The sequence below is a fragment of the Pelodiscus sinensis genome, unplaced genomic scaffold (assembly GCF_049634645.1).
Source record: "Pelodiscus sinensis isolate JC-2024 unplaced genomic scaffold, ASM4963464v1 ctg190, whole genome shotgun sequence".
NCBI classification, from domain to species: domain Eukaryota; kingdom Metazoa; phylum Chordata; order Testudines; family Trionychidae; genus Pelodiscus; species Pelodiscus sinensis.
Genome location: NW_027465820.1, coordinates 20,229 through 37,457, shown reverse-complemented (window position 1 = coordinate 37,457; position 17,229 = coordinate 20,229). Strand labels below are relative to the sequence as shown.

The window sequence follows — 17,229 nt, the reverse complement described above, 5'->3', positions numbered from 1 at the left end:
AGCTGGGTGGGCTGGCATAAGAGTGCCAATCTGAAGAGTCCTAGGAGGGCTCCACAGATCCAGGAGGGCAGAATGCTTGAATGGATCAGGCTGACTTGCTGCACTGCCACCATTTGAAAACCATGAGTAGGCCTGTAGCACTGTAGAGACTAACAACAAATAAATATAATCATGAGCTTTCGTGGGCACAGCCTACCTCCGCAGAGGAGTGTCTGTCCGTGCTAGTGCTGGCGCTAAGGAGGCTGGGTGGCTGCAAGGGTCCTGTACTTTGCTTTTGACACCAGTTGGGCGTCGGATGTAAGGAAAGCAGGTTTTCTAATGGGCCGTCCAGTTCAGGTTTGCTCAGGCCACCAGAGACGGGGTGAGGGTCAGTTCTGCACACTCTTGTGGAAGAACGGCTACTTCAAAATCCATGTGAACGCTGTCCAAACAAGTCTGGTGGTGGCGTGGGAGGCTGGGAGCAGTGCCCACAGCAGTAACCCTGCTTCCTTCGGTCACTTCGCAGGCCATTGAGAATATCGACAGCCTGACTAGCCTGGACAGCCTGTTCCTGGGAAAGAACAAAATCACGAAACTCCAGAACTTGGACGCGCTGACGAACTTGACAGTGCTCAGTATACAGGTATTGATCCTCCGGGCGCCCCGAGCCGCCTCAGCAAGGGCCGCCTGACGCAGCAGCGCTGTGCTCCTTTCCACGCGAGGCTGCAGCATGCTCTGTGCTCTGCTCTCTGGCATGCCCTTTGCAGTTGGACCCGCCAGCACGTTGATAAGTGCATCAGATGGGTGTCTCTTCCCACGCTGGCGGGGGGGGACTGCTTGGGCTGAGATGAGCGTTACTAGCTCCTGTTGAGAATCAATCAGGCTGACCAGTCCTTGCTGTGTAATGAAAGGCGCTGAGGAGCAAGCAGGTTTTTTACTTTCATAATGGGCCCAGAGGAGCCAGGGTTATGGACACCCCCCCACCCCTCCCAGGCTACAGGTGCCGGGGCTGAGCCCTGGCAAGCCCTAGCACAAATGAAGCACTGACGGTGACACCCCTGGCCCAGCAGCAGCGCCGGAAGGACTGCTTTCCCCTTGCTGCAGCTGTGGAAGAGCTCTCCTCTCCCCAAACAGCGCTGCCGTTTGACACCAAGTGTCTCCCTTCTAACATGCAGCGCTAATGCAAGTAGTGAAAAGCCGGTGAGCGGAAGAACAGCCATGGCAGGGCAGACCAGCCAGGCATCTGGCTCAGTCTCCTGTTCTCCGCCAGTGGCCAGTGCCAGGTGCCCCACAGGGAATGAACAGAGTGATCTAATCCTGGTCGCCCTTTCCCCGTCCCGGCACAGGGGCTCAGGACACCGTCCCTGCCCATCCGGCTAAGAGCCATTGGTGGACCTGTCCTCCATGAGCTTATCTAGCTCTTCGTTGAGCCCTGTTAATGTCTTGACCTTCACAGCTCCCCTTGGCAGAGCGCTCCACAGGTTGGCTGTGTGTTACGGTGAAGAAATCCTAGAATACTAGGACTGGAAGGGACCTCGAGAGGTCGAGTCCAGTCCCCTGCCCCCATGGCAGGACTCAGTACTGTTTAGACCAGTGGTTCCCAAAATTTTCTGCATCACGCGCACCTCTTCCCCCCCCCCCCCCCCCCCAAAAAAAAAGCAGCAAAACTTGTTAACCAAAAAAAACCTGACTGGGGCCAAAAACACAAATAGCAGCAAAACTTGGAGGGGGGGGGGGTAGCTGGGTTGCCTTGTGCCCCCTCCCCCCGGAATTTCTTCATGCCCCCCAATTTGGGAACCCATGGTCTAGACCATCCCTGGTAGACATTTATCTAACCTGCTCTTAAATATCTCCACAGATGGGGATTCCACCACCTCCCTGGGCAATTTATTCCAGTGTTTAACCACCTTGACAGTTAGGAACTTTTTCCTAATGTCCAACCTAAACCTCCCTTGCTGCAGTTTAAGCCCCTTGCTGCTTGTCCTGTCCTCAGAGGCCAAGATGAACAAGTTTTCTCCCTTCTCCTTGTGACACCCTTTTAGATATCTGAAAACTGCCATCAAGTCCCCCCTCAGTCTTCTTTTCTAAACTAAACAAACCCAATTCTTTCAGCCTTCCCTCATAGGTCATGTTCTCTAGACAAGTGTCTCCTTTGACAAATGTCAAAATGTCTCCTTTTGATATAACCCTACTGCTTTTTAATGTCGTTTGGAGATCCCCTAGCTCTTGTGTTAAACAGCACTTCCTTACCTGCTTTCTTCACGTGTGGGCTGTACCTGACCTGCTTCACCTCTCCAGCCCAGCTGCTGCCAGTTAACCGGTTACCCATAAGCATCACCCGATAAGGTAACTGGTTAACCGGTTAAGCCTTTATATGCCTAGTGCAGATGTGATTGCTCCATCTCAAAAATACACATTGGGACCAGAGAAAGGTACATAAAAGAGCAACACAAATGACTATTAGTATGAAATGGCTGCCAGACGAGGAGATAGTAGGATGACGGCCTTTTCAGTTTGGAAAAGAGATGCCTAATAGGAGCTATGACCGAGGTCTATACAATCACGACTGGTGTGGAGAAAGTAAATAAGGAAGTGGTATTTGCTCCTTTTCCTAATACAAGGTTAAGCAGTCAAACCTAGCGGTTAACCGGTTACCATTTTAAAGTAAATCTGCACCCAGTATTCAAGATGTGGGCATACCATGCATTTCTATAGCAGCAATAAGATGTGTTCTATCTTATCTGTCCCCTAATGAATTCCCAACATTCTTGTACCTTTCTCGATTGCTGCTGTACATTGAGTGGGTATTTTCAGAGAACTATCCACAGTGACTCCAAGATCGTTCTCGAATGGTAACCGCTAATTTAGGCCCCACCCTTTTATATGTATAATTGGGATTGTTTTCCAATGGGCACTACTTTGCATTTATCAATATTGTATTTCATTTGCCATTTTGTTGCCCAGTTACCTAGTTCTGTGAGATCCTTTTGTAGCTCTTCAGTCTGCTTGTGACTTAAGTATCTTGAGTAGTTTTTGTGTCCTTTGCGAATTGGGCCAAGTTAATGTCTACCCTTTTTGCCTGACCATTTATGAATGTTGAATAGGACTGGGCCCAGCATGGCCTGCTGGGGTCACTACTTGGCTGCTTTCCAGAATGTAGAGAATTTCCATGTATTCCTACCCTTTGTTTCCTGTCTTGTAACCAGTTTGTAATCCATGGGAGGACTGTCCCCCTTGCCCCATGACAGCTGACTGTGCTTAAGAGCCTTTAGTGTAAAGCTTTTGACAAGGTCCCTCCCCATGTCCACAGGCTCCCCTTGCCACAGGCTTGACGACCCCCTTACAGAGGTCGAGTAGGTTGGTGAGGCCTGACTTCCCTTTACAAAATCCATGTGGACTCTTCCCCAACAAATCCTTCCATCCACATACCTGGTGCTTCTGTGCCGATCAGCTTGCCTGATACTGGTGTTAGGGTTATGGACCTGTAACTGCTGGGGTCACCTTTTTTCAAAAATGGATGGCCCCTTCACTATCCTCCAAACATCTGGCTCAGCCACTGGTGCACGATAGGCTGCAAGCTCCAGGGAGTAGGGCTCCCGTTTCACATTGGAGTTCCTGGGTGGATAAATGCTGTCTGGCCCTGATGACTCATTTCTCTTATTACCAATTTGTTAAGTTTGGTCCCAAAGCAGCTCTACTAAAGCCTTCGTCTGGGTCAGCCCTTCCTCTGCACACAGGTTCCAGCTAGTGGTACAATGGGCAGGCATTCATGCTCACAGTATCTGACTGCCAGGAAAAGCCTAGTTGTATGACAGACCAGGAAGTGCATAACAGATGTATTGGGCCTTTGTTTACAGCTGCTACATCTTCCTCTTCTCTAGCTGGTCAAGTGCAATCTCAATGAGTGCTGTTGGCAACTGGGCCTGGTCTTCTAAAGGGGCTAATCAGAGAAGGCCTCCAGGGCTGCAGCTGTCAGAAGTAGGGACAGAATCTGAGATCCTGCAGGTTTGAAGGGACTCTGGCTCACCTGGAACTTGCTTGAGAGTTGGCTACAAAAGTTTCAAAGCAATTGAGTGTCCCAGATCCATCAAGTACAGTGCTGTGCAGTTCCTTCCTCTGCAACAGGCAAAATCCTGCCTTCCCATGTGCTCTGGTTTTTGTCCAAATGATCTGTGCTCTGTAGAAAGGTTCTTGAGATGTTTTTCTTGTGTAAGAGTTCACTCTGGGTTCATTTCTTTGGCCTGGACTTTCACTCCCTCCCATACAATTTCAGAGCAACCGGCTGACCAAGATCGAGGGTCTGCAGAACCTGGTGAATCTCCGTGAGTTGTACCTTAGCCACAACGGCGTAGAAGTCCTCGAGGGACTGGAGAACAATGTGAGCATCTTGTTAGCGTTCCTCAAGGCCTCCCAGTGCTTCGAGAGTGGCTGGGCTTGTCTGTCCTGGGTGTTGCCGAGAAGTTCCTGTTTTCCTTGAGTTACCCAAGGAAAGCAGAGCTTCTTGGAAACCTGTGTAGACTGTGTTACGCTGAAAGAACAGAGCAGCCTGAGCTGCCTCCTTTTCTGTCTGGGAACATGCATGTTTCCCAGTCAGTCTGGACTAGCTAGAGGGAGCCTGCAAGCTCTTACTGGAACAATCGGACTGGTAAGTAGCGCAGGGAGGCCTAAGGCGCGTGGCCAGCGGAATGGGACCCGCAGGCGGTAGCTGGGAGTGCCTCGCCAAGGCTCCAGAAATGGCTGAGTGGTCAGAGGTCCGGAGAGGCAAACCCTGCTGTCCTGCTCTTTAAATCCAGCCACCTCGCTGTACTGCCTTGGATTGCCCTGGGGGGGGCGGTGATGCTTCCATGCCCTGTAACCAGTAGGTGGCGATGTGAGCCGCCCGTGGAGATCAGGTCACCTGCATATTTCTATGGGGGGGGGTCCTGCCTGCCCGCCCGCCTGCAGAAGGCAACAGGGAAGCGAAGGGAAGGGGGGGCAGGATGATCATGTGCAGTTTTGGGGGGGGGTCGATTTCCCTCCCCACAGCAGAGGTGAGACAAGGGCTTGTGCCATTGCAACCCCCCCATTTCTGTAAGTACACAGCTGCCCACTCTGGCAGCTGGGGTCCTAGTGCCAGTTGTGCTCCCCTTCTGTGTGCTGGCTGGGAGCCTGGCTGTTTTCCTGTGGCACAGTGAGCACTGGGGTGGGGAATGGGGGATGGAGAGGAAAAGGGGCTAGGGGAGTGGGAGCCCGGCATGCAGCAGCTGGGGCTCCTTGTTAGCTCCTTTTGAATTGGCACCTGCTTTGCCAGTTGCGCTGTTGCTAGCTAACCCTAGCGCCAGCGGGCAGAGGTGCCACCTGTGCTGCTCCCAGTTCTCAGCCCTGGGGATCAGAGCAGGGCAGCCGAGGGTAACGTTGTTGTTTGCTTGTTTTAGAACAAACTTACAATGCTGGACATTGCATCCAATAGGATCAAAAAGATTGAAAATGTCAGCCATCTAACGGAGCTCCAGGAGTTCTGGGTAAGTACCGGCCGGGCTGATCGCTCTGCAGTGCCAGTTCCAGTTCCACCCGAGTGTCTCCTTGGAAAAGCCCCTTTTCTCTTTCCCTGTCTGCATGGAGTGGGGCAGAATTCATGTGGCCGGTTTGAGTCGCAGGCCCTTCGTTAGGTCGGGTGCCCACCCCTGCGCTCCAGCTGTCACCCTGCTTTGAAGGACAGTTTCTCTGCCGTTAGAGGTGGCGCTGAGGCAGAGGAATGGAAGCAGAGACCGTGCGTCTTGGTGCAGCGGTGAGCCACAATGCCAGAGCAGAGTCAGTCTGGTCAGTTCCTGGTTACTGCTTGGAGCATTCAGCTCCTGCTGGCCAGACGATCAGACTGGTCTGCGCTGGCTGCTGGCGCCCGGCCCGGCCAAGCCCTGCCTCTTCTTTCTGCAGTGTGCCAGGAAGAAAGCAGTTTGAACAGAGGAGCAGGTACTCCAGCCGCACCCTAGAGTACGTGTTCAGCGAGGGGCTGTCAGCCCTTGCTCTGCTAGTGCAGGCTCACCACCCTGCTGTGGGTGTGCCATGAGTCTCAGCTCTCTGGCACGTTTCTCCCTTTTGGAGCGTTTTGCTGTCTGAGCCCTTGGCTGCAGGGTTGGGAGGTAATGGGACGTGAGATCAAGCCAGAATCCAGTAGACAGGCTGCTTGCTCAAGGGCTGGAAAAGCGCTGTCCAAGAGCTTTCAGAGGCCGCATTAGTTAGCTTTGTGGTTCCCACGTGGCCAAGGAGCTCCGGCATCCTACGAAGGGGCCTTCTGCAGCCCTTCAAGTGGGACACTGCACACTGCTTGCAAGTGCAGAACGCGAGCGATTCTTCTCGCGTCCCTAGACCCTGCCCAAGGTTTTGCTCCCAGAAGACGCAGGTGCTCCAGCTGCTGGTGTTGCCTTCCTCGGGAAGGAAAGGGAGCGCCCTGCTTTTATAGGCCTCGGCCTTTGTGAGGAGCCCGCTACTGAAATCAAGGCGGGCTTCAGGCTGTCACGGGAGCTGCATCTTGTCAGATCCATAACCCTCTGGCTGCTCCTGGCTGGCCGCGCACCATTGCAGATGTGAGCAACTTTTTACCACAACTCCAGGGGACAGTGCAGCACCTGAAAACTCCAGGGGTGTTTCTTTGTGGATAACTCAGAAATGAGCTGTTCATTTCAGCGCATCCGCACGCCCGCTCGGGTCGGTAATGCGCGCCCGTGCATCAGTAACCGTTGAAACGTACCGACAGGGAAGTGCTGCTTGAGAATCTTAGAAATCCAAATTCAGTGATATGAATTTCTGGCCTGGGCTGTTACAAATGGACTAGTGAATGAATAGGTAAATCGAGGACTCGTCTGCTGTGAGGGTATTTGTCTTGTATAGCCTGACGTGGTATTGACACTTAGTGGGTTTTGCTGTGGTGCACCAGGGTGTGTCACAAGGTGGGTGAGGTAAAGCCTTTGCTTGGGCCAGATATGGTTGGTGAAAGAGACCAGCTTCCAAGCCGCACAGAGCAGGGGATGTGGCTCTAGGGGTGCTTTGTGCTGTCCCGTGGGAGCTGCACCTTGCCACAGCTCACAGCCCTCTGGCTGTTCCTGGCTCCCCAGGGTGCCGTTTCAGATCTGCGGGGGGAGGGGTCTGTGGTGCCCCAAATCACTTTCACCAGCCAGAGCTGATCCAAACCCAAAAGAAGACCCCCTCCCAGCCTGCTCTCTGCGTAGAGCTTGAACTGAGTCAGCTCAGAGTTATGCAGAATGAACAGTGCGTGCGCCAGGCCCGGTTCTAAGCCCCATGCTTCAGCCCTGCTGCTCTGGCTGGGAATGTCTGCTGGGGCACCCTCTCCCTCTGCCAGAGGACCCCAGGGACTTCCCGAGGGGGAGCCAGGCTTGCAGGAGGCGGGAGAAGAAAGGAGTTTGTTCTTCAGCGGGATGCAGTAGAGCAATGTGCCCCCCAGCTCGGACAGGGCCCCGCCCGCGTGGGGAGCAGCGCGCTGCAGAGGTCCGCTCCCTTACGTGTTGCTGCTGCGCCTTCCAGCTCCGCTTGCAGGAGCGAGGGAGAGCTGGAGCTTGCGCACTGGCTGCATGGTAACGCTCCTCCCTTCCTCTGACACCCGCACTGGGACTCGGCCAGCAGCAAATGTGGGATCCCCCCCGCCAGCCTGCAGTTGCATGCAGGGAGCCTGTGCCGTGGAAGCCCTCCTGCCTCGCAGTGTCTTCTGAGCAGCAAGGAGCCCAGCTGTGGAGGCCAGCTAGCCCGGTGCAGGTCTGGCTGCAGTGGGAGGTACGAGGCCTTCGCTGTAGAGGGCACTCGGATCTGAGCAGGCCTTAGGCTGGGAGTCAGGGAGAGAGAACCAGCTGACGTGCGGCTCAGCGTTTCCACCCCCGGGGGAGTGTCCTGCCTGGGGCTCCTGCCTGGGGCAGGGCGGGGCCCTTAGACTGGGGAGCTCAAGCTTTGCCCTGTCAGTAGGGGGCAGTAGCAAAGGGGACCCTCGGGGCCAGAACCGCAGAGCTGGCAGGAGACGCCAGGAGGGAGGGAAGCTTTGCTGTGGGGTGCGGCAGGCGAGAGATCCAGGAGGTGCCGTCTCTGGACCGTGTAAACAGGCCAGGTATGTGGCAGCCGTTCAGGCTGAATTGTGGTTATTCGGTGCAAGGGGCGGGCACGGTGGTGGGTGTCAGTGAAGGAGCGGGGGCTGGGAAGGCTCATCGAGGCTTCCCGCTGAGGGGCTGGCTGGAAATCGTGCAGCTCTTGGAACAGGTGACTCCTGGTGAGCACTGTCTGTCTGGGTTATGTGCTCAGTAAGGAAGCTTTGCTGGAACTGTGTGTGCTTCACAGATGAATGACAATCTCATTGAGAGCTGGAGCGACCTGGACGAGCTGAAGGGAGCCAAGAATTTGGAAACCGTGTATCTGGAGAGAAACCCCCTGCAGAAGGATCCTCAGTACCGGCGCAAAATCATGCTGGCGCTCCCGTCCGTCCGGCAGATTGATGCCACGTTTGTCCGATTCTGAACCTCTGACCTGCCCCTCTCCTCCCGCCTTGGAGAAATGTCCCAGCTGGGTTTTTAATCCACTTCCCACCACCCGAGTCTACAGTACACTGGCCCAGAGCAGACGGCCAGTAACAAGCACTGAGTATCAGATCTTGTGTACAGCGCACTCTCTTGTTGGTTTTGAAATAGTATGATTATTATTAAATCGTAACACACCATTTCCCGGTTGCACCAGTGTTTGTTTATATTGGGCATTTTGTCAGCAAGCTTCTGTGTTCGGTCTGGAGCCAGCCACGTCTCTTGACTCAATCAGGTAACCATATTGGTTCTGGGAGTTACGTTTTCAGGTCAGTAGCACCCCTGTGAATAGTGTCAGTTTTTGCTGTGGGGGGAGAACCCTACGAAGGTACTGGTCTGTGTTGGCACTCCTGCCCTCGCCTAGACTTTCCATCCTCTCGGCTCTTTCTCAGAGAAGCACGCCCTGGCTGCAATATTGCCTAAAAACCTGCATTAAACCACCCTCACTCGAAAACAAGGCTGAGCTAAGCAGGATGTGTGAGGGCAGATGGATGAGCTGCTCTGGTGATGTGGAAGCTATCCCTTTCCATGCTGCCACCGTGAGCAAGGCATGAGGAGGTGGGTGGGAAAGAGCCAGAGCCGTGGTGTCCAACACCGTAGCCATATGTGGCTAGTTGGCTTGAACAGTGTGGCTAGTAGCCACTTACAGAGGCCACTGCTTCAGAACTGGTTGGACGCTGCGGAGTTGGAGGCTAGTGTCTGGGCGAGGGGGAGAGGGACCATGAATCTGAAGAGGCCTACGTCAGTGTCTGACACTACTTCCACCACATTTGTGATTTACGGAGTCTCATGACTTTCCCCGGAATTAGCCATCTCAAAATGCAGCTCAGCGTGTGCGTGGCAACTCCCGGCCGGGCCCACAGAGGCAGGCGGAGCTCTGCGAGAGGGGCGGCTTTTGTGTTCAACTAAAGGCCTCTTCAGCATCCCCCAATCCCCTGTCCCCTCCTGCTGCTGACCCCCCACCTGCGGTCTGCTCCTGAGCACTGAACTCGAGGAGGGCAAGGAGAGGGTCTTCCTGCCTCAGTGGGGCCCACATCTGTGAGGGCCAGGTCAGCAAGGGTTGGGGGGCTTCTCCCTTGTGTGTGGCCCTCGACTGACTTGCTGCTCCCGATGGTCATTCAGGCGTAGAATTGTCCCGGCTAGCTCCGTTGGACGGGGAGCAAGCCCAGTCCAGACACATCCCATTGTCCTGGCACAGCCGAACCCTGGCCTTGCTTTAGTTAAGAGGAAGCTGCAGACTGAGTTGGGGGCTCCATGCGCTCACTGTTCAGGAGGAGCGCTTGAACAAGCGGACTTCAGGTGGATGGGCCTGCAGACAGACAGCTGCACAAACTCTCAGATATCTAGTAGATAATGCCACACTGGAGCTCTCTTTCCCGCTTCTGACCTGTGTAAAGCAGAGGAGGGTTATGGAAGGGAGGAATCCTAGAAGAGGGAGGTAGGTATTCTCACTGCTTCTGCTGTGTTTTGTACACCTCGCCTTCGTGGTGTCTGAGCATCTTGCAAGCAACCGGACCTTTCATTACAGGTTCCTTTCCCCATCCAGAGGAGCATTTGTTGGTTTTGGTCTCTTAATTCCCTGGTTGTCACCAGTAGCAAGAACTTACCAAACCTCGTTTGCAGCTCTGCCACCTGTGACCTTTTGCACAAGCTTTTCAATGGTCCCTGAAGCCAGAAGGGCTGTAAGTGGATGTGGCGGGCACACTGGCCCAGCCTGGCTTTCACGTAGACAGGCCCTGAATTTTCTGGTTGGGGTAGTGTTTATTTCCAAGTAGGGCCTGTGAGTTACAATTCCAAGTAGGGCCAGTCAGACACCAGCTGAGTGAAGAGCTAAGTGAATGTGTGAGGCAGGCGCAGTACTTGCTCCAAGCTGCTTTCAGTTTCTTGATCAGGAAGGTAGGAATTTGGTGTCATTCTCCATCTGTCAATATTTGCATCATGAATCATATCCTGGTTCCTATGAAATACAGACATGTGACTGTCATTCACAGCTGCCTTTGTTTACCCTATTGCCTTGGCCATCTGAGCTGGTACATTTAGCTTCTTTGTGTCTGACTGTGAAATTGGTTAGTGAATGCCCCGTGCAGTACATTTACAATGTTTATAGGCCTTTTCTTTCCCCAGTAAGATGCAGTGAAGTAGGCACGGCCTCCGCCAGGCTAGCGTAGAAATGGAATGTGTGTGAATCTGTGCAAAGCAGCGGCTGCGAGACACCCCCTGTGCGTGGGAATGACCTGTTTGGCAGTCTGTTCGTGACTGAATTCTGACTGCGTGGGTGTATCTTTAACAATGGTTCTTTCTACCCGGTCCCTTTGGCTTTGGTACTGCATTTCTCAGGTGGGCTCCTGGCGCACGGCATTGACAGAGCCAGTGAGAGGGAAGTGTTTTTAATACCAAAGCCCCAGTTGTTCACAGCCCAGAAGGGGAGTCACCTCACTGCACAGTCACTCCTGTGACTTTCCTCTACTGGGGCTGCAAACACAGAGATTCTGAACAGGCTCAGCTATCGGGCCTTGACCGCACCTATGAACACAGCCCCCCAAGAGAGAGGTGCACCCCGCCTCACCAGAACAGTTATTTGCACTGGGTTTGATCCAAAAAAACTGTTTTTATGAAGTAGGCAAAGCAGGAATTAAGTGATTGCGGGTGAAAACAGACAAAACCAAGCAAGTTACTGAGCCAGAATAAATAAAACACACCAGTTAAGCCTAAGACACCCAGAGAAATCGTTCCAAGTACATTTCTCACCCTTCTCCTTATTTCAGGTAAAATGCTTCAAGACAGAGTTGATTTTTCTCTGGCCTGGGTCTACATCTCCTTGTGTCCTTGGAGTTCTTTGTTTGTTTCCAGATCTCTTCGTGTGTGTCCTCCGAGGGTGGGGAGGCTGTTTCAAAGGCCAACTGAAGATAAGGCTGATTGGCTTCCATTTCTTAAATAAACTTTCCCCAGGGTAGGAACCCCTTAGTTAGCACATGATTGGAATGTTTGTGTAGAAGGATACAGCTTGCTCAGGAAGGATAGACAGAGAAAAAAGGGAGGAGGTGTTGCCTTATATATTAAAAATGAACACACTTGGTGTGAGGTGGAGATGGGCATAGGAGACGGAAGTGTTGAGAGTCTCTGGGTTAGGCTAAAAGGGATTAAAAACAAGGGTGTTGTCATGCTAGGAGTCTACCAGAGGCCACTACCCAGGTGGAAGAAGTAGGTGAGGCTTTTTTTTTTAAACCACTAACAAAATCATCCAAAGCCCAAGATTTGGTGGTGATGGGGGACTTCAACTGTCCAGATATATGTTGGGAAAATAACACAGTGGGGCACAGACTATCCAATAAGTTCTTGGGCTGCATTGGAGACAACTTTTTATTTCAGAAGGTTGAAAAAGCTACCGGGGGAAGCTGTTCTAGATTTGATCCTAACAAATAGGGAGGAACTGGTTGAGAATTTGAAAGTGGAAGGCAGCTTGGGTGAAAGTGATCATGAAATCCTAGAGTTCACAATTCTAAGGAAGGATAGAAGGGAGAACAGAAAAACAGAGACAATGGATTTCAGGAAGGCGGATTTTGATAAGCTCAGAGAGCTGGATCGGTAAGGTCCCATGGGAATCAAGACTAAGGGGGAAAAACCACTGAGGAGAGTTGGCAGTTTTTCAAAGGGACATTGTTAAGGGCCCAAAAGCAAGCTATTCCGCTATGTCAGAAAGATAGAAAATATGGCAAAAGACCGCCTTGGCTTCACCACGAGATCTTGCATGATCTAAAAATAAAAAGGGAGTCATATCAAAAATGGAAAGTAGGACAAATTACAAAGGGTGAATATAGGCAAACAACACAGGAATGCAGGGGCAAGATTAGAAAGGCAAAGGCACAAAATGAGCTCAAACTAGCTACGGGGGGGAAAAAAGGGAAACAAGACGACTTTTTATAAATACATTAGAAGCAAGTGGAAGACCAAGGAGAGGGTAGGCCCACTGGTCAGTGAGGAGGGAGAAACAGTAACAGGAAACTTAGAAATGGCAGAAATGCTCAATGACTTCTTTGTTTCAGTCTTCACCGAGAAGTCTGAAGGAATGCCTAACATAGGGAATGATAGTGGGAAGGGGGGAAGTTTAGACGATAAAATAAATAAAGAACAAGTTAAAAGTCACCTAGAAAAGTTAGATGCCTACAAGTCACCAGGGCCTGATAAAATGCATCCTAGAATACTCAAGGAGCTGATAGCTAGAGGCTCAGATACCTCCTTTATCATCTTTGGAAAATCAGGGGAGACAAGAGATTCCAGAAGACTGGAAAAGGGCAAATACAGTGCCCATCTATAAAAAGGGAAATAAGAACAACCCAGGAAACTACAGACCAGTTAGTTTAACTTCTGTGCCAGGGAAGATAATGGAGCAAGTAATTAAGGAAATCATCTACAAACACTTGGAAGGTGGCAAGGTGATAAGGAACAGCCAGCATGGATTTGTAAAGAACAAAACATGTCAAACCAATCTGATAGCTTCCTTTGATAGAATAACGAGTCTTGTGGATAAGGGAGAAGCGGTGGATGTGGTAGACCTAGACTTTAGTAAGGCATTTAATACGGTCTCACATGATATTTTATCAATAAACTAGGCAAATACAACTTAGATGGGGCTACTATAAGGTGGGTGCATAACTGGCTGGATAACAGTACTCAGAGAGTAGTTATTAATAGTTCACAATCCTGCTGGAAAGGTATAACAAGTGGGGTTCTGCAGGGGTCTGTTTTGGGACCGGCTCTGTTCAATACCTTCATCAATGATTTAGATATGGTATAGAAAGTACGCTTATTAAGTTTGCAGATGATACCAAACTGGGAGGGGTTGTGACTAATCTGGAGGATAGGGTCATAATTCAAAATGACCTGGACAAATTGGAGAAACGGTCTGAGGTAAATAGGATGAAGTTTAATAAAAACAAATGCAAAGTGCTCCACTTAGGAAGGAACAATCAGTTTCACACATACAGAATGGGAAGTGACTGTCTAGGAAGGAATACGGCAGAAAGGGATCTAGGGGTTATAGTGAACCACAAGCTGAATATGAGTCGTCAGTGTGATGCTGTTGCAAAAAAAGCAAATATGATTCTGGGATGTATTAACAGGTGTGTTGTGAGCAAGACACGAGAAGTCATTCTTCCGCTCTACTCTGCCCTGGTAAGGCCTCAGTTGGAGTATTGTGTCCAGTTCTGGGCACCGCATTTCAAGAAAGATGTGGAGAAATTGGAGAAGGTCCAGAAAAGAGCAACAAGAATGATTAAAGGTCTAGAGAACATGACCTATAAAGGAAGGCTGAAAGAATTGGGTTTGATTAGTTTAGAAAAGAAGACTGAGGGGGGACATGGTAGCCGTTTTCAGGTATCTAAGAAGGTGTCACAAGGAGGAGGGAGAAAACTTGTTCTCCTTGGCCTCTGAGGATAGACCAAGAAGCAAGGGGCTTAAACTGCAGCAAGGGAGATTTAGGTTGGACATTAGGAAAAGGTTCCTAACTGTCAGGGTGGTGAAACACTGGAATAAATTGCCCAGGGAGGTTGTGGAATCCCCATCTCTGGAGATATTGAAGAGTAGGTTGGATAAATGTCTATCAGGGATGGTCTAGACAGTATTTGGTCCTGCCATGAGGGCAGGGGACTGGACTTGATGACCTCTCGAGGTCTCTTCCAGTCCCAGTATTCTACGATTCTCCTCCACATGGGGAAAATACCAGATTCAAGATGGAGTCCAGCACCAGGTGCCATGATCACATGTCTTTCTTGGACCCAGCAGGTGGCATGGTCTTTTTGAGTATCACCAATGGCTTTCACTAGAAGACTTAGATTAATAAAACAGGTTGGCAGTTCATGTTCCCAATGTCTCATGCCAGAATGATACATACACAGAAATAGAATATACATATTCAGCAGCTCGTTACTTGAAAAAGGCCCCATTACATGATGCACTTTGCCTAACACGTCTGCCAGTTGTGTGTATTCTTACTCAAGCCAATTTTCATAAAGTGGGGGGAGGGGGGACAGGGATAATGAGGTAGGTTTGCAGGGATTTATGGGAAATTCTCGATAAGTATGAGAGGCAGCTGGAGGGAGCTTGCTTGAAAAAGTGCGGAGCAAGTGGAAGGCGTAAAACTGTAACACTTATGGGAATAACTGGCTAGTGCCAACTCGAGTGGGTTTGAACCCGCACAAGGAGGTGCCAGGCTCTGCCTCCTTTTAGCAAGCCCACAGAGCCATCCAGTTCCATGCTTGTAACGGTCACTGATTGGCACCTCTAAGTGTTTCAGTGGCCAGCTAGGTGTGGAGATGGAGAGCGCCATTTCAGGGCAGCATGAGGAGGCTCCTGTTCACTGTCCACGGGCAGCTGCTGGAGTGGAGAGGACGTGAGGCTCACCCCCATTGTCGGTCCTACGTCTGCAGGCAGCTTTGTGATGTGCCCAAAGGGAACACGAGGTTCCCTTCCACCTGTGCTCAGAATGAAGAGGAAAAGTCCTCTTCCCAGCAGCTGGAGGCCCCATCATGCCTCTCCCCTCCCCACCGGTCAGCATGTGTCGTCTGTCCTCACCAAGCATGTCAGCCACGCATCCACCTGAGAGGTCAACAGATGGGGCCTGTTCCCCTCTGCAGGACTCACCCCTTCCAGATAGCCTTCTGGAACTGTCCTCCACTCCCGCCTCAAGCTTGTAAGAGGCACCCAGACACGTAGACACCAACTGGCCTAGCCTGATTTTACTGGCCTCATCTCCAGCCCTTCTCGCAGGTGACCAGCTCCCTGCTCTTTGGGCGGCGGCCAGCGAAGGGGAGGGTGGAGATGTTACTTCTGTTGGCAGAGCCGTGGATGGACAGGACGACTCTTCCTCTCTCCCGCTGTCGCTAGGTGGGCTGTGTTCAGTTCAGAGGCCGTTTGAAGCGGAGCCCCAGGGTGGGGGGGTGCCCAAAAGGTGACGGTGGACCAAGGAATCCCTGAGACGTGATTCTGTCCATGCCGTGCTGCGAGGGAGTCACCAAGGGGCAGCCGGAACTTGTGACGGGGCACCGCCCCAACCCCCTGGGCCACGCAGAGCTTAGGAGAGAGGTGCATGGCCTTGCTCCTGTCCTAGTGAGCGGCACATCCTGCTTCCCAGCTACAGTGAAATCTGCTTCCTCCAACTTTCCTGGCCCTGCCCTGTTCCTTTTCGGCAGGAGCATGCGATCCGGATCGAGGGTCCCGTTAAAGACCAGCGAGGCGACACCTGTAGATTTTGCCAAGAGCAGGTTGGACTTCCCCTCTCTGATGTGTGAGAGCCACGTTCCAATCGTGCTCTGATGGCTTCAGTGTCGATTAGTTCCCCTAATGGCATGTTTCATTTCCCCTGCATTATGATATCACAGATGACAACATCAGAACTGGCCAATCCGGCCGCAGGAGGAGGTAAGGGGCTGACTGCACGGCATAGGGTGGAAGGCAGGGCTCGTGCTTACCGCTCTGGGACGCAAGAGCTGAGTTTGTCTAGCTCTGCCAGACGTACTGTTTGAGCCTAGTCAGTCTCTCTGGGACCCAGTCCTATCTATGAAATGGGACTGGTACCACGGCCCTGCCTCCAGGGCTGTAGTGAGCTGCTGATGCTTGCGCGGCTCCCTAATCGGTGTGCTACGTAGAACTGGCCCAAACCGTCCAAGCCTCACTCCCTTCTTAGGGGGCTTCTAGTAACGCCCCCGCCCGCCCGCTGCCTCGTAACGCCCCCGCCCGCCCGCTGCCTCGTAACGCCCCCGCCCGCCCGCTGCCTCGTAACACCCCCGCCCGCCCGCTGCCTCGTAACGCCCCCGCCCGCCCGCTGCCTCGTAACGCCCCCGCCCCCCCGCTGCCTCGTAACGCCCCCGCCCCCCCGCTGCCTCGTAACGCCCCCGCCCGCCCGCTGCCTCGTAACGCCCCCGCCCGCCCGCTGCCTCGTAACGCCCCCGCCCGCCCGCTGCCTCGTAACGCCCTCCAGCTGTCTCATACCGCCCATGGCCGCCCTCTGTGTCATAACGCCAGCCCGCTGTCTTGTAACACCCATGCCCACCCTGTCTTGTAACGCCCGCCCGTTGTCTCGTAACGCCCATGCCTGCAAACCTGGGTCTTGCTCAGTGCTTCCATACTGGCTGCTTTTATCTTCTGTCACATTACAGCAAAGACCTCAGGGAAAATTGATTTAGGATGACACCAGTGTCACAGCCCCTCCCTTGCTTTTTGAAAGTTGGCTTCTGAGTATAAATATACATAGCCAAATATGTTTTATGCAAAATGACCATGTAACACACACATTTTAAAGTTGGTCTGCGGAATGTGTGTCTCCTATTTTTATGCTTGTATCATTCTTGCATGTGAAGTTGGAAGTAGGATGTAAATCTAGTTTTAATTGGAAAGGTGCTAATGAGGCCCATTAGCCATAGTTAAGAGCATAATGGCTCAGTACTCAGACCAAGGCCCCATGAATAGTTTTAGTTTTCCTGAAACAAAAGCCAGGACTGTGCAGCACTTTAAAGACTAACAAGATGGTTTATCAGGTGATGAGCTTTCGTGGGAAGTGGGTCTGGCCCACGACTAAGTAGTCTTTAAAGTGCTACCTCGTCCTGTCGTTTGTTCCAGCTACACCAGACTAACCCGGCTGCATTTCTATCACTATTTTAGTTTTCCTGGGAGCCCAAACTGTGGTTGGTCCCAGAAAGCCGTG

The 17,229-nt window shown here is 52.0% G+C and overlaps 1 protein-coding gene across 3 annotated transcripts in view; it reads left to right on the top strand.

Annotated features, from left to right (window-relative positions):
* The window catches only part of PPP1R7 (protein phosphatase 1 regulatory subunit 7), a 34,958-nt gene extending 26,287 nt beyond the window's left edge, over positions 1-8,671 (top strand). For all 3 annotated transcript variants that reach the window (XM_075914549.1, XM_075914548.1, XM_075914550.1), the window contains 4 exons: positions 506-622; positions 4,253-4,357; positions 5,394-5,480; positions 8,296-8,671. In XM_075914549.1, coding sequence (XP_075770664.1) covers positions 506-622; positions 4,253-4,357; positions 5,394-5,480; positions 8,296-8,472 — 486 coding nt within the window. In that variant the 3' untranslated portion in view covers positions 8,473-8,671. The remainder of the gene's footprint in view (positions 1-505; positions 623-4,252; positions 4,358-5,393; positions 5,481-8,295) is intronic.
* The last annotated feature ends 8,558 nt before the right edge of the window (positions 8,672-17,229 follow it).